Below are 22,523 nucleotides of genomic sequence, written 5' to 3'. Positions count from 1 at the left end.
GTCTTCATTAAGACCTTGCCTTTGCAGTCACTCTGTATTGTTTCTCTGCAGCTTTGGCTACAGACTGCAGATGTAGGGACTCTGGATACCATTGGGCTCTGGAACCCCTCCTTCCTGGCTGCCCTCCCACCATAGTCAAAGAGTAGGCAGAGCCAGGTATCCAAGGAGTCAGGCACGGGAAGGGTCAGCCGTGCAAAGGGTCAGCATTGATGGAGTAAGGTTTAACAGGACAGGTGTGTACAGGGTCAGGTGTGCATAAAGCCTAGCATCCACAGGGCAATGCACATACAAAGCCAGGACCGATGGGGCAAGAATCTAGACAGCCGTCCCTTCCCTGGCAGTAAATGTTTTTGAAGTGTTTTCAAATATAGTAGAACAAGGTTGTCCACACTCCTCCATTTTTTTTTATCATCCACTATTCTCTCCTTGTCAGATGCTATATCCCAGAAAATTAGAGGTCGGAATAGCTAGAGTGGGCTGTGCACACATGAAGCAAAGGCTGGATACAAACTGCTGACAATCCAGTAGGCATCTCCTTTGTTCCTTGCTGTGGGTTTCCCTGCCAGACCTCAGACACTGTCACCAACACTTCTCCACAGAAAGAAAATATAGCAGCAGTGGCGACTTCTCACAGAAGCCTTTTAAAAATACTTTTCAGGTCCTTATAAATAAGAGTTCCCTCTGAGGAGAGAGTTGCCCCAGTCCCTGTGGGGGATGGCACGAACCGTACACACGGCTTTCACTTTCAATCAGGGCTTCCCTGGGTCATCAGTTTTTCTCTGTTCTGGTCAAATATTGCTCTTTTTATTATGTTTGTGCTGTTTTGTTCTCTAAAATCACATTACCTAGGACTCGCAGCCCCAGCAGGATTCGAGAAGATAGAAATTGCAATCTGAGACCCACAGGCAGGTTTTGTCTGCTGAGGAGCCATTATTATTTTAAATTGAACATGAAGTGTCCACACAGTTAGAGACAGACTCTTGTCCTAGGGTTAGTGATTATTTATTGATCAAAGCATTCTTTAAGGACTGAAACCATTCTATGGTTATTTACAAACAACATCAAGATATGGGAGCACCTTATAATGAGCTTCATACAAGACATGCGCACACCACACCAAAAACTGGGGACATTTTGCTTGCATACAAACTGACACTTTGCATGCTCCCTTCTTGGTAATCTCTACCGAGTAATGAATTTTAATTTGAATATTGCATCAATATCCACGATCCAGACCTTTAGCAAATCCTCAGGCACTTTTCTAGTGCTTTATAAAATTGATTTCATAGAAATAAACATTATACAAAGAGATTATGGGGCTTCCCCTATGATTGCCGAGTGTGTTTCACCAACGTCTGAGTATGGCAGGAAGTCACAGATTGTGCTCAGGTGAAGTCAGGGCAGGACATGAGTTACTGGCAAGGTCTAGACGTCCCTGGCTTATTGTGGCTTTACCAGCCAGACTTCAGGCAACATCACTTGATGTCCATCTCCAAGGTGAAATTATTTTAAACGATGTCAAGCATTGCATTTTATTCCAATGAATGGAACGTTGAGTTAGAATTTGTTGACAAAATGATGTCAATGCTATGCTAAGGTATGCTTATGCAACTCAGAAACACGAGAAGTTGGGGAGTTTTTTTCTTTTAACACATCAAGGTCTAAGATAAGCAGAGGATGCTCTCTGGAGTGGCAGCCACACCAAGGCAGCCTTCCGTGGTGCGGGACTAAGCTGCAGTGTCGTGGTAACCCGGATCCTGAAAGCAGAGTCCAGGGTCACATCCATTATCAGTAAACTAAATTTCATTGAAACTGGACTGGGAGCTTGTCTTTGAGAAATTACCTATGTGATTTATATGCGCAGTGAGGTTCTCAAGTCAATAGGCTGCATTTGTCAGGCATAGACCTGGAAATCTAAACGGCCAGCCCAGGCTTCCTGCGCAGCATAATTCTCAGACAAGAAAATCCCAAATGACAGGAGCGAGCAGTTAAAAAAGCATTAAGCTGGATAAAGCAAGGCCCTTGCTTTCAAACCGCAAGAGCCAGGTGGTTGAAGACTGTCAGCCCTGACAGCGAGGCAGGGCACAGGAAAGCACCCCTCTAGGGGTCTGCTTTAGGACAATAGAGACGAAACAATGCGCTATTCTTCTGACTTCAAAGGCAAGGGGACAGGTGCAGATTCTGACTTAGCTGGACTCTGTGACAAAGAATAAATAACCTGCCACATTTCAGGAGGAAATCAGGAGAACCAGAAGCTCTGTTATCTAGCAGAATCCTCAAACAAACACTCAGGGAAAAGGCTGCTTAGGGGTCAGAGAAAACACAGGTGCTCACCGTCAAGTTGGATGGCTTTGAGGTTCCCCTGTGCTTGGAGTGGAGGTGCAGTTGACTCTCTGGACATTCAGAGAGGTGACACCCTAGACCCTTATCTGTTTCTTTTCTTGTCACAGTTGCAGAAGGCCTTGTGTTCCCACATCTTCTGATGTGATATTGGGGTGTTGGCATTCACCCTCTGGTAGATAAGTGTCTCTCAACTGCTAGTCAAAGTCACTGTCTAAAGATGAAAGACATGCCTTTACCACTAAGGAATCAGGTTCAGAGTACCATCTCACCTAGTACTCGGTGGCTGGTTCAGCCTGATGCAGTTGTACATGAGACTTGTAGGAATTTAGCCTAAAGCATCATAACCATCAACATAGTGTTTAGTCTGCTGGATTGTTGGGGTGAGACAAAGCCTGAAATATTTTAGTTAATCCATGTGTGCTCTAAAGAAAAGCACATTTCTACTAGTTACTATTCTTGTTAGCATGTCCTTCTTTTCACCAGCAAAACCTGCTTCCTATTTCCTGAATAATTATCAGAGCTTGGTATCTGATTCAGAAGGCAGAACAGGAAGTCTGGCAGGGCCCCTCTGCTGTGTGACCCTTTTGGATACAATGCGAGGGGGCCAATCCAATTGTTCGTTCATAATTATTGTGTCACAGCTGCTATGTCTGGGATTTGTGAATTTGTATCTTATTCTGGCTATCGAGTTTTTAATAAAGTGTTTTATGTCACTAAGTAATCTGCAAGTTGGGATGGGCTGGGGTATACATCCACCTGCTTAGTATAGCCAGCTAGCCTCAGAGGCCATTCAGAGTCTGGTCTTCTGGAGGGTGCACACACTGTTGGCATTTCTCCTCGCCAGGTTCTTGGAGATTGCTGGCTGTTAGCAGTCCCCAAGGGTGAGCTTTCAAAATGTTAGTATCATTTAAGTCTGTGAGGCTCCCATGCCCAAGTCCTATCCCGCATGGGAGAACACACACATGTGTGCACAGAACAGGGGAATTAGACGTTTTCTGCAAGCTCACAGTCTGCCTTGCCCTTGGCAGAGTGTTTACTCTCCACACCCTCAAGGATAGATCTCTTCAGCCTCAGGTCCTGGCAACTAGACCAAGGAACCTCACCAAAATGAGACCTATATGGTGAGGCTCCTGGTCAGGTTTCAGTATGACTCTCAATGAAGATCTTCACCTGAACATAGCAGACTAACGGAGAAGTCACTTCTCTCTTACCTGACACGTGTTGTGGGCTAGATTGATCACAATGAACACTGTCTCAAGAAGGCAGAAAGTCCCCCACTCCATAGTGACTTTAAAATAGGCAGGCAAGCACATCCAGGCCCTGGACTGGAGTGTCTCCACTCTTGAGAGTCCTGCTCTACAGCCTCAGATCTGGCCCTGAACACACTCAACTAAGTGGTTTGTCTGACTGCCTCTCTAGATCCAGGGATTTGGTTACTTTGTTGTTTATTCCCTTTGTAGCAGATGCCATGATTCTTTTGGTGTTGCACAGGCATTTTATGAGTCAACGCTTACCATTCCATTAGACAAAGTTTTATCACAGTTCCCTTCAAAGCAGTCTATTGACTAAGGATGAAAGCCCTGACGGTCAGGACCTCCAAAACCTGAACCTTAAGTGGGAAGAGCTGTAGTCACCCATTAAACGACTGCGTGCCTCTCAGGTCAAGAAGAGCTGTGACTTCACATCTCTCCGGATGTCTAACAAAGAAACGCAAGCCCCACCATGCCTGACGTTGGTCTAGAAATACATCTCGTAGCTGGGATTCATTTAACGCTGGTAGAAGCAATTCCATTTGTGCCCATATTACTGGGGCACTGACATCCATCAGCTCAGCTCATTTTAAACTACTTTCTCCTAAGTTTCCACATTTTCTAAGTTAAGTTCTATTGTGACTGTGAGTTTCTCCTCCAAATACAGTTCTCTCTGCCCTCTTCTTTAGCTTTCTCCCCTTCTTTGCAAAAATACTATTTAAAATCTATTTTAAAAGCTTTTGTATTTAAGTACGAGTGCTGCTTTCTGTCTGAATCTCTGGGAAGTGATCCTGTAGGCTTTCTTCAGTTGAAGTGAGCTAATCCGGGTGTTGTGGGATGGGTGCCTCAGCTTTAAGCCTCTCCAGAGATCAGTGTTCTGACTGGTTCTGTTTCGACTGACTCTTGCTTATTTCACACAGGCTCCATCATCACCTTCCTCACCCATAGCTAATGAACCAAAGTATGAGAAGCGCTGGCTAGACACCCTGTCAGTCCCTTTGTCCATGGCGCGGATCTCCAGGTATAAAGCTGGAACAGAAAGACTCAGGTATGTGACCGATGTCAGAAGTGGGGAAAAACTGATGAACCCGGCACTGCAAAGAAAGGCAGTGAACTCATCACCGTGGGAACATCTGGCAAACCCCACATTCTGCCAGTTCCATCCACTGCTTCCGTGTCTGACAGCACAGTTGGCAAGTGCGGGCTTTGTCAAATGCAGTGTAGCATTTGAGGAGGTATCAAAAGCCAAGAGGAAAGGAATGCAAAAGCAATTGAGTGGTTGATCTTCATTTTATTTTATTTTTTATTTTATTTTAAATAGAAGGTATTTTCCCTTCTAGCAAGAGCAATTGTCCATGCTTAGGAAATAGTCCAAGAAGAAGAAATTCTGTCTTCAGCTTTAAGTATCAACAGAATAGGTTCAATTATAAAAGATTGTATACTTTTTCTAAATTGCAAATAGATACTGAAAAGCCATTTAACCTTCGTGATCTTCATTTTCCTCATTAATAAAGTAAGAGGGTTAGGCCAGCTCGTGTGTTCAATAAATGCTACTTGTTTGGAAGTCATGTTAACTATGTAGTTTCAAGAAGTATCCGTGAAGCCTCATATACATTTCCGGGGAGGCTGAGAGTCCAGAGCTCCTTGCTTGAGTTTCGAGAGAAGCCAGATGCAGGGAACGGTGACCTTCCTACCAGTTTCAGTTAGCAAAGGCATAGCATAAACATCTTGTTGTCCACTGAACCCTGTGTTAAAATATGTCCGTGGCTGAACTGTTTGACATGTGGTGTGCGTATAGTGTTGTATAAAGTTGCACTGTATGATGAGTGCTGTGAGCATGTATGTGTTCTCAGGCTTCTTTTGTATAGATACATGGTGATCTATGTATTTATGGGGAGACAATGTGATATTTCACACACAATATGTGGTAACTGAATCAGGATAATGACCTCAAGATTTGTTGTCATTGTTAGGGGTGGAGAGATGGTTTAGTGGTTAAAAACCTATACTGTTAATCCAGAGGACTGACATTTGGTCCCTAGGACCCGCACTGTATTTTATAACCACCTGCAACTCCAGCTTCATGGAATCCAGCAGCATCCTGGTTTCCACAGGGAACTGCACTCACAGGAGCATGTCCCTAGACTATCCACATGCATAATATACATTTCAAATAAAAAGAAATCATTTCTTTATAGGGAAGGTGTGGGAGCAAATGGGTGTGAGTACCAGCAGCGGCTGGAAGGAAGAGGTTGGGAGTGGGCAGAGTTTGTCTCTTAAAGGGACAGGATACCCAGGTGACAGGGCAGGCCAGTATAATTATAACGTTCATAATCCATGAAAAGTCAGTGTATCTACATCTACCTTTAATTTTCTTCATCAATGCTTTATAGGTTTTAGTGATCAGACCCTAAACTTCCTTAAACTTACTCCTGTTTTATTATCTTGCAAAGGGATTATTTCTATAATTCATTTTTGTACAGTTTGTTCCCAGCGTTCAGATTTTGCATGTTAATTTTGTATCTTCTAGCTGTTGTGAGCCCACGTGTTCGTTTGAATGGCTGTGTGCATGTGTTGATGTGTGTGTGTGTGTGTGTGTGTGTGTGTGTAGTCTTTTGGTGTTTTCTGTAGATTAGCTCAATCTCATTTCTTCCTTTCCTGCACAGATCTGTAGGTTCCCTTTTTCTTGCTACTTCCTGTGTAGTATTTCCAGTGCTGTGCCAAACAGAGGTGGTGAGAATAGACATCCTCTCTTGTTCCCAGTTACAGAGGAAGTATTCACCATTTCATCAAAGAGTATGATGTGTGCTGTGGTCTTTTACACTCCTTGGTTTTGTTGAGATATAATCCATCCCGAATTTTTTGAGAATGCTTTTTATTATGAGATGATATCAAATTTTGTCAAATGTTTCTTCTGTACCCATTGAAATGGTCATGCGACTTTTCCTTCATTCTCTTGGCATGATGTGTCATGTTTATTGTGTGTACTTAATAATCCTTTCATCTCATGGACTAATTCCAGTTGGCTACATGAATGATCATTTAATTGTCCTGTCGAATGTTTTTGTCAATGTGCATGTGTTCCTTATACTAGTGTTTTCTTGTAGTGTCTTTCTGGCTTCAGGGTCAGACAAAGGGTAATGATAGTCTTTTGGAATTACGTTAGATGTATTCTGTCGTCTCCGATTCTTTGGAAGAGTTTGAGAAGTGCTGGTATTCCTTTTTTTGAAGGTTTTATAGAACTCAGTAATGCCACCAGGTCCCCACATTTTCTTTGATGAGAATCAAAACTCTTGATTTGGCTCACTAAAGTTTTCTCTCTCACTATGATTCAGTCTTTGTCATGTGTGTGTTTCTTGGAACTTATCTTCTAGATTATCTTAATATTCTATATTATCCAAATAATTAGTATAAATTGTTCACAATTGCCACATATGATCCTTTGGGTTACTATAGGCTATTTCCAATATCTTCTTGTTCATTTCTGATTTGCAATTTCTCTTTTTTTTAATCTTTCTACATTTTTATCAATTTTATCTTTTCAAAGAATCACCATATAGTTTTATTATACTTTTGGTTGCCTTTATTTATGTCTTATCTGTTTTTATTGTTCTTGTTTGTTTGGGGGAGAAATATATGGACACAAATACTCACACATGCTTGCACACACCATGCACACACACATATCCACAAATATTATTTTCAGTTCTTCTTCTCTATGAACTGAGACAAGTCTGTCTATAGATAGCTTTGTAAAAGGTGGGGGGTGGTGATCCACAGTGCCCCTATAGGCTCACATGCTGACATTGTTACTGTTACTATAGTAACAATATACTATACTATAGATTATGAGGATCTTGAGTATAGTGTGTATATGTGTGTATGTATGATAAATGGAATTTATTAGGTTGGCTTACATACTGGGGACAGGGTAGTCCAGTGCCTGCCTAAACACTAGAGAGATCTAGCACCTGGTAGATGTTCAGTCTGTGATGCTAGAGGCCTCAGAAGTCCCAGCCAGCATCAAAAGCCTGGGAGTTCCCTGCAAAGTCACCTGTGTCTAGCTTACCTGGAGAGAATGGAGAAGATAGAGCTTGGTGTCAGTGGAGGTTGGCAGCAGAGTGATAGTCACACCCTGTACAGGATAAAGTAGAGGTGGGCATTCCTGCTCTTGTCTCGAGCCTCTTCTTCAATCACAGCCACGTGCTGTTACATGCCATCAACCATGGGGCAAAACTGATAAGCTTTCCAGTTCGTGTTCATACATTTCTGTGCATTGTTTAGCATTTTGTTCCTAACAGATTGGCGAATCCTTTGAGCACTGCCGTGATCACCATGGTGATAACTCCTTCAGCCTTTAGTCCAAAGGACAGCCTTGTCAGGCATTGTATTCCCACTTGGTTTTTTTTTTCCTCTAATACTGTAAATGCAGCATTCCAGCTCCACCTGAAGGGTGTGGTTCCTCCTGAGATTTTGGCCAAGAATCCGAAGGCTGTTCCCTTATAGATGATACTTTGTTCTCTTTTGCTGCTTCAGAATTCTCTCTCTTGAGAATTGGATTAATATGACTGGCTCTGCTACTTTGAATTGATTACTCTGGGGATATCTCAAGCTTTCTGGATCCAGATCTCTCTAGACTCATGAGATCTCCAGACATTGTTTTCTGCCTGTTGCTTCTTCCCTCTCCATCTGGAACTTCCATCATGATCTATCAGCTCACCATGATTTATTTACTCTTTCTGATTTCTTGCTTTCCCCACTCATTGCCTTGTTAAAATGACCTGCGTTTCGACTTCACTGATTTGTCTTGCATGATTAAATCAACTGTTCAGACTGCATCTGCAGCAGAAGCCACAGTTGATGGATGAGAGCTTTCTAAGGGGCATGCATCTTCCTTTATCCTGGATAGGATGAACTGCACCAGAACTGAGTTCTCTGGGGTAGTGTGAAGGATTTTGCACTGCAAACCTGGTGCTGGGTTCGTAGACTGGAGTATCTTCCTCTGGGTCTCTGAGGACACTGATGAAAGGCTGGAAAGATTCCTGGGAGGGGGGGTCACACTGCTCTGATCGGTGGCTGAAAGGAACCTGAGCCCAGACTACAAGGGCACCGTGGGAGACATTTCCTTCCAGTCTTATCCAGGCCAACCTTTCTTGGTGCATAGCCATAAAGAACTGGAACTGAGATCCAAGTATTTAAATCTCAGAGGAATCACTGCAGCATACTGTCAGACAAGCCTGCCCAGAGACTTCAGAATATCTCCCTCTAGAGCTCTGGCTGGAAATGGCATAGCTACTCCATGACTAGAGTTAGGAGGGGTGCTTAACTGGGCTCCAGACCCGTCAAGGTCTACTGGACACTAAAACCACCAGGCCTGGCCCAATGTCAGAAGTAGGTAGGTGTCTCATGTGGATTGCTTTGTTTCCTGGACCAGAGCCCCAAAGCCTTCAGGAATACTCAGGAGCCATTCAGCATCAGCTATGAGCAGGTCCTGGTACAGTTAGCCATGTCTCCCCCTAGGTCCATATGTTTGTAGGACAGAGCTGGCCCCACAGCCAAGGGATCACACTGAGTCATGGGGAAACTCTCATATGATCAAACCTTCTTCTATGGCCCTGGCATGAGACTCCTCCCTTGCTGGAATGGTTTTCAAAACAGGTTCTGTGCCAGGTATGGCTGTGATTAAGTCCTTTGGGGGTTAAGACTGTTTTAAAACTATACCACACAAGACAGAGAGTAGTTGTTGACTGAGAATCTGAGGGCAGAATATGTGGATATGAGACTAATACATGCCAACTACCAGCATGTTCTCAGAGGGTCTCAGCAGAGGGCACAGTAGGCTCAACTCTGTAAATGCAGGAAGATGCTTGTGACCCTACAGCTATGTCACATTGCAGATGGCTCAGCCCCATACTGCAATTTTGAATCCTGGGCTGGCTACCAAGATACCTCTCGCAAGCACAGCTTGACCGCTGATCACCGCTATGAAGAAGGCTAGCTATTCGTGGAGGGAAGCTAACATTTTGCTTAGCTCTACCACACTGATTTTCTATTGTGGAACAAATCAGTGATGCATAGCCACTGACATATGTCAGTTACTACCTCTTACAGACCCTCAGTTAGGAGCCAGCCTGGCTTAGATAGTCACTGTCTGGGTTCATGCAAAGACCAAGGCATTGGTCTTGCTGGTCCAATCATCAAGGTGTAAAAACAAGAGCAATAAGTGTGCCAGCAGACACAGACAATCTTTCTGATAGTGAAGAATGTGTAGAAAAACTGAACAGAGGGGTTGTGAAGCCTGAAGGCAATGGTTTGAGAAGAGAGTCAAGGTTTTAGAAAGGAGGCATGGCCTGGAACCTGGGGTTGCCCCAGCTGCCGTCTGTGTTGGGGCTGCTTACAGGTGTTCCCATCTGTTGTTCTTGCTGAACAAAAGGCGTAAGAGACAAGATGAACACTTCACTGCCTCCTGAAATGGTTTTGTGAAAGCGAGGTAAAGCCTAACCACGATGCAGAGGAACGCGGAGGTGCCTTGAGCAGATAAAGGTGACTGGGTCTACAAAGAGACATACCTCTGGGAAGGTCTGTAAGGGTGATTCCTAGAAGGATTAACCAGGAAAGGAAGTCACCTTTGAGTGAATGGCACCTTCCAGTGGCAACCCAGATACAAGGAAGTCCAAAGGGAAAGCTGCTCCCTTCACCTAGTGACCTTCACTCTCCGCTAGTGAGTGTGTCTATTCGGTTGCTGTCACTGTCATCCTTCACTGATACTGGAACCCATTTTCAGCCTTCCATTGTGGACTGAAGACCAGTGGCTCTTCAGAATCCTCCGGAATACACCAGGAACTAAGGCATCCATCTTTATGAGTTGAGTAGCTACCAGGTTCCTTGCCTGTCCAGAATGCAGGCATCATTGGACTTCATAGCCAAAGCTTTGTAACCTAATCTAATAAATCCCCTTGGAGATAGATAGATAGATAGATAGATAGATAGATAGATAGATAGATAGATAGATAGATAGACAGACTGACTAGATAGATTCCCTATTGGTTCTGTTTCTCTAGAGAACCCTAGTGCATAAAGCTAAACAGTACAGGAACCCACACTCACCCACCACCCTGTGTTACATGATCCTTTCCAAAAGGCACCGTTCCTATCCTTCCATACAGAGGACCCATTTCCACACCTTTTGTTTTATGCTGGCCTTGAAAAGAATAAGGAGCCATTGATCTTGTTCTTTCTGCACATCAGGAAAAGAGGGCAGGAAGGAAAGGAAGAAAGAGAATTGGAGGAAGTGAAGACAACAACTTTGGGTCCCATTGCTTCATCTGTCCAGATTCTGAGAAGAACAATGAAGATTTATTTCATAACTCAGGAAAAACCCCATTTGTTTTGAAGTGCTCCCCTTACATAAAAAGAACCAGCGAGGACCAGATGGGCTTGGTGGAGTCAAAGCAGAATGTTTAGGCATGTTGTAGATAAGCACGTTTTGCAAAGTGATAGTGCAAGTCATAATTATCCTGATAAATGCTTTGATCTGTTTTGCAAAAGATGGTGCCATGTTTAAACACTCATTCCAAAAATAATTTTAAAAAAGCCTCTCTATAGAATGTGTCAGTCAGTCAAGGTCTTTCAGAGTACAGTGTTCCCAATGCCTGTGAGCCTCTGAGACCAGCTTCACATAGTATGCAGGAAGAACAGTGTTCCCAACGCCGGTGAGCCTCTAAGACCAGCTTCACATAGTATGCAGGAAAAGAGTCCTGAAAGCCATTGGACTCAGCAGGAAGAGGGCCTGCTGTGAGGGAAGGAGTGTAGTCCCTGATAGCGAAGATCAGGTCTCTGCTGTGAGGGAAGGAGTGTAGTCCCTGATAGCGAAGATCAGGTCTGCACAAGGAGTGGTCAGTACTGGGTCCCAATGGGCACCATCTAGCACGATGTTTATTCTGGAGCTTGGAAACTAGAGGAGGGGAGCAGCAGGCTTAATCCTTCCCAGGACCAGGGAATCTTCTGTTGGTACCAGGTAGCTGTCTTGGATGCCTTTGCATTGGGACACTGGCTTGTCTCTCCTCCACCTTGTCCAGGAAGGACCCCTCTCTGCCTGGGGACCCCACAACCTTGCCTGCAGCAGCAGGCGATAGGATTGCTGTTGCTTTCTCGAAGCACTGTCTTTAAATTCACAGATAACTTCATTTTATAGACAGAAGACTGACAGAGGTAATGCCTCGCTACATGTGCTCCTGATACCTGCTGTGTGCCAGCTGCTCAGTGGGCACATAAATGAACCAGTGGTCTGCGGAAGCCACAGAGACTTCTGATGGGCTCCGGCCACTGCTACTTCGGCTAGTGACCACTTGTGCATAATTGTCCTGATCTGCGCCCATATAGGTTCAGAAGCAAAATGCTGCTACAATTATCCCCTCAGCTATCCCCGAACTCACCTCTCCTGCTATATACAACCTGTTATCTGTCTTCTAGATTGATGCACACATAATCGTTTCACCTAACTCCCTCCATGCCTGACTCCCTCCAACTCTGCGTCTGTCTCTCTGCCTGCATTCGATGTCAGCTTCTCCATGTAGAATCTTTCATTTCTATCTCTGAGGATGATTCATCTTGATTGCAAGGGATTAGTGCCCCATGTGCTGATGGACCCTGAAGCCTGCACTTTCAGACACAAAGATCGCTTCTTCGCTGCCGAGCAAGATAAAACTCATCTTGAGTCCCCTCCCATTTGAAGGCTGAGTTGATTCTCCTTTCCTTTGTGGGTAGAAATTTAATTGGCTCTCAAGATCTGAAATGGAAATAAATAGGGAGAGGTTTTAAAGCTGGAAGAATGGATTCACAGTGGATGAAAGAGGCATAACAGCGGGCATGGCTTTCTCCCCAGAGCTTGCCCCTGGCCTCCCGCGGTGCTCACGGATCTTTCATCTCAGTCAGTGGCAGACTGGCATCTGACTCCGCTGCTCCTGACCCACTGCTGTAGACAAAGTCATTTTCTTGTCTGTCTGTCCTCAGTTTACCCCATCCCCATCTCCGCAACAAAGTTAAGGAACCTCAGTGACAGGAGATTTTTCAGTAGTAAAGAAAGGGATCCAGTCACTGCTTCTTATCCAGGAAAGTTAATACCAGGTCCAGAGAGCCTTGGTTGGGAGAGGAGATGAAGAAGGTTCTAGAGGCACAGACTCTGTCCCAGTGTGTGAAGTGACCTCAGGGCTCACTCTAGCTCCTTCAGTGTAGTCTGAACTCAAAGCTGCACAGGCCAGGCACCTGACAGCATCAGCAATCTGCCTTCCACCATGGACTGTGGAGTCCCAGATCAGCTATGGTGGCTGGTCCTTGTAACTCTCTGGTGAACTGCCCACTTTGATCTCACATCTAAGAAGTGGTAATAGAGCTCCCAATGGGGTCTTTAAAAGGACACTGATGTCTATAGACCTTTCCTCTATCACCCACAAAGACCAAGTCTCTCCCAAGGAGACTCTTCTGTCCAGATTCCTTTTCTGGCACAGACTGTCTTGCCTGTGCAGAGTGGAGAGGAGAAACCTCAAGCTGCACTTTGCAAATGCATTCTGCTTCTTGCTCAGCTTAGATCGAATCCTATGAAAATAAAGCGTTCTCCCTGTATCAGTTTTGTAGCATAGAGATGTTCTTTTTCTTTACCTAGATAAGGTCCTGTTCAAAGCTCCTGCCCATTTTCCCAGGCAGCGTTTGATTCCTGTGCATCTATAGTCTGCAGCTGAGGTCTTGCCCCAGAAGAAAAGAGTAAACTGACAGCCATTGGCCATGGTAGCCAACATAGTATAACCAAACCCAAAACAGAAACCAGGTTCAAATGAATTGTGAGGTTGGGGAGGAATCAACCATGTGCCCCTGGAAACAGCGGTTGCTATGGTTTCAGTGCACAGGGATCTTACAGTTTCTCCAGATCAGACATCTTACTGTCAGGAAGCTAAGAGAGGACTGGAGTCAGAAGCCCCTCCTTTCTCCTGACCTGACTGTGAGTCCTTGCCTTTGCCAGCCTGGGCTGATAAGTCAGCTTGGGTAAGTGATTAGCACATACTCATCAGTTTCTAAATCTCAGTAGTGGCCCCTTCTTCATACGGTGAAGGTAACGCCACTGCACTGTTCGAAAACTGATGCACCATGTTTTATTTACAAAAGGAAGGGTCGCTGCTAGCTGGCTCCCTCGATTGTTTATAGAATGTGTGAGCATCTTCAGATTTTCCCCCATATTATTAAACCTTCTACTTCAAAGACTTACAGAGAAATACAGGGAGAATTAATATGTCATTTGAAAAAGCATAAGAATTCTTTGCATGCTATTGACCTGTTTGAAAACACATCGAAAGGGCACCCATGTAACTCTGGCTACAGGTGATCCAACTCCCCCTTCTACTTTTCAGGGGTATCCATCCACACATGTACATGAACACATGTATATGAAAAAGAATTTATTAAATCTTTAAAAGATAGAAATAGGAGAGGGACATAAGATTTTATATTCTTGCCTTTTTAATATCTGAGGATTCTTTCTACATCTCTTTCTCCATTCCTCCCTCTCTTCCTCTCTATCTCTCTCCCTCCCTCTCCCCCCTCTTCCTCTCAGTGCACAAGGATCTTACAGTTTCTCCAGATCAGACAGCTTCACTATCAGGAGCTAAGAGAGGGCTCTTCTCATCTCTCCTTTTCCCTCTCTCTATCCCTCTCCTTCTCTTCTTGAGACAGGGTCTGACATATCTATAACTGAGACCAGCCTTGAACTGCCCCCCCATCTCTGCCCACTGTGCTCAGTGAAAACCTTTCCTCATTTTCTCACCTCTATAAAAATCAGTAGAATACCAGCCAGAAAACATTGCCGGAGGCTCCTTGGAGCAGAATTTAAACACCACGTGGCTAGGAACTTGTTTGCAATTTCCTGCCAGTATCCTCATGAAACAGAAAGGCACAAGTGACCAGAGGGTTTGTTTCTATGTTGAGCAATGTGCTTGGTGTGGATGAATCATAGCTTGTCCCAGCTCCACGAGCATCTGGACAGTGCAGTTCCCCGGTACACGAGACCCTTCAGAAAACCAATATATTTGTTGATGACATCTTCTCAGAAAACACTTGGAACATCAGTTAGCATTTGATCTTGCAATGAAAAGGAGACTTCTAGTGGAACACATTAAAAAATAACAAGTTTAGGAATTGTGATGCAAATAAGGATGCAGGTTTAAAAATGAAGACTCTGATTGACAGACAAATGCATATCCTGCCCCCATTACTGAACTCTGTTGTAGAATCAATACGTTGTCTTCAACTGACTTTGAGACAGTCTAAAAGGTTTTCATCTGAGGAAGGCATAAACAGTTTTCTGTGTGGTTACCAAAATGGATATGGGTGTTGCCTTGAGATTGGGTGGACGGCAGCAGAGAATGCAGAGCCTTCAGGAAGGAGTTGCTGCTTGAGATTCTACTGTCTCTTCAGCCCTACATGGGCTTTGCATGGCTCAGTGAGAGTGAATAGCAGTTAGTTGTATACGAGGCCTGATGACCATGCAGGTGGATGCTCCAGCTCCCTGGGAAACAACCCTGTCCTGGGGGAGGGGCATCTTGGGGATCTCAAACCTTGCTGGAGTAGGCACAGGCTTTGGGTCTCAGGATACCTGGATGCAGAAGGAGCTCTGTATGACATTCCAGAAGCTTGAAGAAAGAGAGGCAGGGGTTGTTATTTCCAGGAAGAGCTCAAGTACACTGTGGCAGGCTCCATCCACTTTCCACAGCCTTCATTGGAGTTTTCCTCTGATGTATAATATATTTTACATAATACTTTCATAAAACATAATCAAATCCTGTCGAATTCTATTGGTCCCATTGCCACTATTTACTAAGATTCTATTCAGATCCAGACAAGGGCTAGACTTGACTCCATCCCCAAAGGTCTTCTGACATCACCCTAGGTGGATGGTGCTCTCCCCACTGAAAAATGAGGACTAGAACCCTGGAGTCTGCTTGTTTTGCTGTTTGTCTGAGGGATAAAGAGGGATTGTATCCAGCTCCACTTCTCTCTGAGACCTGCTTCATGTTCTAGACTGAATTTATCACCTTTGTATCCATTTTCAGGTTTTCAATCATTTTCACAAGAAAGCTTAGAATATTAATCTGACATTTTGCTTATTTTAGTATCTGTGTGCTTGGTAGTTGAGGCACTTTGGTCTTTTGGAAGAGCCTGGTTGCCTTGCTTCTACATGTTTTTTGTGCTGTGATTTACACATATGTTGGTCTACAGTATTTTCTATATTTGGGAGGCATCAGGACTCCAAGTCTTCACGTTGGCTGTACAGAGAACATCAGCACACCAACACTTATTTCTGTTGCAGAAACCTTCCTTGGGGTGCTGGTTTTTAGGGACGAATGTCTGGTTAGCATCTCCAGTTTACTCATCAGTCTTGGTGGTCCCTCTGCTGGTTGCTTCTCTCTCCAGCTGCTGCACTGTGTAAGTTGCTCCTTGGTGAGCTCTCTCCTCCTCACAGCCTGACCCTGCAGGGTGGACAGCTCCTATTTTCCATTTCTAGACAAGACGCGTCCCTAGTGCCCACACGCGACTGTTCCACCACCCACTCCCAGCTCTACTCAGGAAGCATCGCAAGCAAACAGATGGCCCAAACTGTGTCCCTGGTCTGGCGTTCTTCACATATTGGGTCCAGTTACTCCGGCACAACTGCTGATCATTCCAGCTATGCTTCTGTGCATCCAGCTAAACCTTGTGTTCACTGTTGATTTTTCTCTTCCCATGATCTGAGTCCAATCTCTTGACTAATTTTCCGTCTTCAGCCATCTCCCCAGGCTGCCTTTCCTAAGCATCCTCCTTGCCTGGTTACTCCAGCAGTTACTAGTTCTCTCTCATTCCCCACTGTCCCTTCGGCCCATTTTTGATACAATTTTTTTTCTCTTTCTTTGCCAATTTATCATCCATTTCCGATCATGCTGTTTCTTTGCTCAAAGCCTACTGGTGACTTCCTCTTGCAGTTAGAATGAAGTCCATGTCCTTGCAACGTCCAAAATAAACACAAGGACGTATTTTTAATGCTGTTCAGTGCCACATAGAGAAAGTGATAGTTTGTCATAGAACATGCATATCTGAGGCAGCTACACAGGGAACAGGGAACCTTGAAATAGAGAAGTCAGAGACAAATAGCTCAACTAAGAAGACACAAGGGAAAGAAGCAACTAGAAACAGTCATGTAAAGGCTGTAGTAAAAATGCCTGGTCCTGTTGGTTGCCCGTGCCTTCCCTGTAGGTTCATCCTCTGGCAAGGTTTTCAAAACTACACACATCACCCTTCATACTCCACCAGGCTGAAAAGTCAGCTGGAAACAATTAGATGCTTCATTCTCATTCAGGAAGTGCCAATTAAGGTGGGGGCAGCAGGGGAGATACCTATTTTAAAAAGAAAGATCGCTCACTCCTGGGAAGCTGTTTTGAGAGCTCCTCACACCCAGGAAGGTCTTGGTCCACCTCCTCCTTTAAGCCCTCATCTTGCATAGCAGGACCAATAGCTGAGAGGTTGTTACAGCACAGGTTAGAGCAGACTGTGCATGTGCAATATGGGACTTAAGGACTTCTCCATAAGGAAAGTTGCTGGGATTAAGTCAGCCTAGTATCAGTCATGCCCCGTGTTCACACCAAAGCAAGGACCTGAAGCTTCTCCAGAGCCCTACGGTCCATCCTAAGTACATGCACGGGGAAGTTCCAGTCCCAGTCAGCACTCAGTGTGTTGTCTGATGTCATGCTAGGTTCCATGAGGTAAATGGGCTTCAAAGCAACTACAGCTAAGATGCTGTAGTTTCTATTAAATAGAAACTCTGAGATTTCAGACAGAACAAGGCTTCATCCCCATCTGCCCTGTTTCCTTGTTCCTGTTGTATTAGAAATGGTTCCTAGTGAGGAAATTCAGTGTGGATTTTCGTTTTGGTAAAGCTACCCTATTATGCCTGTTGTCTAGGAGAGTAGGCCTGTCTGCTCTTTCCTAGGTGTATCACGGCTGAGCCTAGGGCAGCAAGGGCTGGAACGCCTGTCCCCTGCTGGATGGACCGGAGTAGCATCATTCTCTCCCAGGTGACAGCCTCCCTGGTGTCTTCTCTTCTGCTGTAGGTCCAGTGCATTTGAGGTGCTGGCCCTGGATGGAACCAGCACAGGAGTCCTTCAGTTCTCCACTGCCCAGGACTGTGCGGACTGGCTGCGTGAAATCTCAGCCAACATCAGTGACCTGACGCTTCAACATGTGAGCAATTGGCCCAGGACTTACTCCCTCCATGTTTCCATTAGCAGTAGTGATGAGAATGTTCCAAGTTTGATTAACCACTGCAAGGTTTGGTCTGCATGCAGAACGTATACGTGTTTCAACAGATCAAATATCCAACTCAAATAACTAAAACTTAAGCTATTAAAATGTGTCTAGATATAGACATTTGGAAACTTTCAGGCTAATTCTCTCCCTGTCTCTGTCTCCATCCTTCCCATCCTTCTCGATACACACATACAGTTCTCTCTCTCTCTCTGTCTCTCTCTCTCTCTCTCTCTCTCTGTGTGTGTGTGTGTGTGTGTGTGTGTGTGTGTGTGTGTAAATCCAAATGTGTTAAATTCAATGTGGCAATTTTATTTGGATAAACTACTAACTGGGATAAAAATATGATACGTACTTCCTGGATACCCTAATTTTCTCTGGGCTTCTCAAATATATGCACACATGTATACACATGTACATGAGCACAAACTTACACACACACACACACACACACAAATCATGAGCATTTCCCCCCCTGGAGAATGCCATTATTCCAATGAACATTTATTTTTAAAAAATAAAAAGGCCACACCTATCCAAAAACATATGCTGTGTCTCACACACAGATGGGTGGGAGAAGAACAACATCAGCTCCTTCTTAAGTCTCTGGTGAAGGATGACAAGCTGTAGCCATGGAGGTATGGCAGGGCTGGCCCCATAACCAAAGGCTTGGCCCAGCTCCCATCCTTACCCCCTCCAAATACCCATGCTGTGTGTTTGTGTCCCATTCCTCAGCTTGGTGCAACCTGTGGTACTCTGAGCCACCCTCTCATGCCTGCTGTCCCCACATTGCTCACCCCCTGCCTTGTCCTGCCCGTGGCTAGACAGAAGTTGGTTGAATAATCTGAGATATTTAGGGATGTAGTGATGGGCAAGATTTCTATCCTGAAGACACAAGAGCCATCTTTCTACTAATGTATAAAAAAGCACCTTCCTATGTACTTGGTTTTAATATTCCAGACTTTGAATCCCTAGGGTCTAGGGTCTAGATGGATAGTTTTTTTTTCAATTAAATAATTAAATAGACAAATAAGTAAAGCCAAAATAGGCAGGTGGGGTTTGATTGGCATCTGAAGAAATATCGGTCAGTACAGGGTGCTCCTGATTGGATGACTATTGAAGTGACTCCTGGGCTGCATGACAGGGCAGACTTGTGGGCTCACAGTCTTGGGTGTATCTTCTTCAGGAACACCATTTCTTCACTGGTAAAATTATTGAAAGTGACATCTACAGGGTTTGGGAAAAGGAGTAAAGACTCAACTATCCACTGTGGTCACTGGTCATTGTAGTTAGATGCTGTGGCACAGAGGCCATCCTCCCTCTTTCTTCTCATGTGTTTAAGCATCTGTCATCCCTCAGCTGCCCTCCCTTCAATGGCTGGCTCTTGGGAACAATGACATCAATGTGTCTCCACACTTCCTTTTGTTTCATTATTTACCTGCTTTAAGAATGACTGTGGTCAAGTGTGTGTTTGCTCTGGTTTGAAGATAAGCCCAACATAAAGGAAAAAAAATCTTCCAAGGAAGTGTCCTGGGTTGATTAATTTGAGCTGCCATTTAGACAGGCTGAAAATGAAGGAATTGATGTGTGTGGCACACTGACCCCTTGCTGTCTTCCCTCCACAGATGAAGATGGCGAATAAATGCTGCTCTCCCTGTGAACAGGTAGGTGTGTGCCTTCAGCCTAGTAGGATAACAAATCGCCAAAGTGGATGCTTCCTTTTGTGAAATTTAGATAGGAAAATGCTAGTGAGAGTCAAGCTGACTTCGGCAGACTCTGACCCACGTGTGAACTCAATGCTCCTTATTTATGAAGAAACACATTCAAGGACTGTTCTGATTGCCTGTGTTTAAATGTAGATAAATGTGGTCTGTGGGATGTATCCAGTAGAAAATGTGCTTTGAGCAGGTGTTTAGAGAGGACTGTGTGAGCCCAGAGGGGATTTAGGATGGAGAGAGGCCTGTGTGACTTGGGATCATCTTGTCAGGTGATGCTGTTGACTCAACAGCGTAGTTCTCATCTCCAAGGGAATAAGAGAGTTTGCTTTGGAGTCAAATTTCAGTAACCGTGGCCGGAAGTCTAGGTAAAAGTTCTCTACAAATACCGTATCCCAGTGTGGTAACAGTCTCTTGAAGTTTCTATGGTAACAGAACAAAGAAATTCATAGATAAAGGCACTTTCCAAATACGGTGCTGGAACATCATGTAGGTTGTGTCTAACAAAGTCGGGAAATCTCTACTGACGGTTCCACATCTTATCCAGTGGTGTTCTTGGCTTGGGAGCTGGTGGCAGCTCATGGTCTATTAATCAATCTGTAGTGATGAGGTGAGCAGGCCTGCTTTTTGTTTCGCCCGGCTCCCGCATGGTTAGCTTTACACCCGAAATAACAACATACAAGTTGTATTCATTTAAACACTGCTTGGCCCATTAGCTCTAGCCTCTTACTGGCTAACTCTCACATCTTGATTAACCCATTTCTATTAATGTGTGTAGCACCATGGGGTGGTGGCTTTCAGGGAAGATTCTAACCTGCATCCATCTCGGAGAGGAGAGCTATGGCGTCTGCCTCACTTCCCTTCTTCCCAGCATTCTATTCTCTCTACTCCACCCACCTATGTTCTGACCTATCAGGCCAAGCAGTTTCTTTATTAATTGACCAATGAAAGCAACACATAGAAATAAGACCCACCTACATCATCAATCCTAAAAGGATTTACCTGAGAGTCACAAGGATAATAGGTCAGAGATGGAAGGAGTCGTGAGTGGTTATTAAGGGACCTAAAGAGAGATTAGGCTGATTTGGCTCTGGATCTGCAACATCCCTACTCTACCTACCAGATCATTCTTGTTGAGTTCTCAGTCCTCATCAGAGAGGTGGGATTCAGTCGATGACATTCATATCTGTGAGCTGCTAGGGATCCCAGAAGGCGCTGACCCAACACATGTAAAGTCCATGGGTAGAGAGGGTGGGGGAGACTCTGGTCAGGATGTAAAGTAAATAGAAAAAATCATAATAAAGAATCCCAATCCAAGACAAATATACCCAGGAGAACATTTCTCTGTCAATTAAATGTTGACTGAGAAAACAAGAAAATCATTCGGCGCTTCTACTGGACTTGTTAGCCAGCATTTTTACACTGGAAAAGAAACAATTCCTAAATATAACTCTTCTAAATATAAGTTATTGCTTTCAATATTTTATAAATTAATCATCAGCTATTTGTGTTTTCCATAGCTTAATGAGGGGTTAGCTATTTTATGAGTAATACTTCTATAAACATCTTCAAACTAGAATAGCATCCATTCTATATTTTCCCACATTATTATATTCCTACTGAACTTCACAGTTTGAGGATAATTTTTTTTTTACCAATTTTTCCACTAAGACACCTCCACTTGGTTCACACACAAACATTTTCTCATTTTATTTGTTGCTGGTGGGATGTCCAACTGAATTTGTATTGTCTATTTCTACAAACGATTTACTGCTTTTGAAACTGAACTCTGTGAACTGCTCAGAAACTCTGAAACATCTCCAAGACTGTGTGCTTGAAGAGCTAACCCTTCACAGGTGGCAAGGAATGATGTGGTCCTTGTCCTTGGCTCCTCCAGCTGATCTGGTGGGGATCACAGGGCTCTGCTGCCTGCTGGGGTGGGGTCTCTGTGACCACAGGAGAGATGGCTCCAGAAAAACAAGGTGGAAACATCAAGTCTTCTGGAAGGGGAGAGGTTAGTGGTTTCCAGAGTGCTACTGGAGAGCCATATCTCCAGGACATGAATCTTACCCACTTCAGAGGATGGGGGTTGTAGGCTCTCCCCTATCCATCACTAATTAAGAAAGTGCCCTATAAGCTTGCCTAAGGCTGATCTTATGGGGGAATTTTTTAAATTAATGTTCCCTCTTCTCAGATGACTTTAGCATGTGTCAAGTAGATGCAAAACTATCCAGCATGGCATCTAACAATTGCTAAAATAAAAATAAAAAGAAAAGGGAGGATAAAGGCTAATAAAATCACAGGGCATAGAATTTTATACTCAGTGTTCAACGAGGAAGTTGCTTAAAGTGTTGTTGCTCAAATTGTCGCTCAAACTGGAGCACTCTTGTCTAAAACAAAGACCAAGCTGGCCTGAGGAGATGGCTCAGTTTGTAACATACTTCACTTGTCTTGAAAGCATAAAGACCTGAGTTTGGTTCCCAGAACCCATATTTTAAAAGGGGGGGGAAGCCAAGTGTGTTGGTGCATGTTTGTAATTCTAGCACTAAGGAGACAGAGATGGAAAGACCCCTGTGGCTCACTGGCCAGCCAGTAAAGTCTTCTTAGTGAATTCCAGACCAACAAGAGGCCCTATTTCAAAAACAAAACAAAAAAGAGAAAAAAAACCACCTGAGGAATGACAGCCATTGTTGACCTCTGACAGGCGCCTGCGCATGTGCGTACACACACACACACACACACACACACACACACACACGCACACACACACGAAAGCACACATAGCCAACCTAAACCTAATGACGATAAGCACAAACTGAAAACTCTTTTAGGAAAACTAGGGTGTGTTCACCTAATAAAACTGCAAGCAGCTTTATTTATTTCCGAAATAAAT

The 22,523-nt window shown here is 44.2% G+C and overlaps 1 protein-coding gene across 4 annotated transcripts in view; it reads left to right on the top strand.

Annotated features, from left to right (window-relative positions):
- The window catches only part of Sntg2 (syntrophin gamma 2), a 199,956-nt gene that overhangs the window by 108,107 nt on the left and 69,326 nt on the right, over positions 1-22,523 (top strand). For all 4 annotated transcript variants that reach the window (XM_075982096.1, XM_075982095.1, XM_075982097.1 and 1 more), the window contains 3 exons: positions 4,514-4,641; positions 17,723-17,852; positions 19,541-19,579. In XM_075982096.1, the coding sequence (XP_075838211.1) occupies positions 4,514-4,641; positions 17,723-17,852; positions 19,541-19,579 (297 nt within the window). The remainder of the gene's footprint in view (positions 1-4,513; positions 4,642-17,722; positions 17,853-19,540; positions 19,580-22,523) is intronic.

This window comes from Microtus pennsylvanicus, chromosome 8 (genome assembly GCF_037038515.1).
Source record: "Microtus pennsylvanicus isolate mMicPen1 chromosome 8, mMicPen1.hap1, whole genome shotgun sequence".
Classification (NCBI taxonomy): Eukaryota; Metazoa; Chordata; class Mammalia; order Rodentia; family Cricetidae; genus Microtus; species Microtus pennsylvanicus.
The sequence above is the reverse complement of the archived record's forward strand: the minus strand, read 5'-3'. Positions and strand labels throughout refer to the sequence as shown.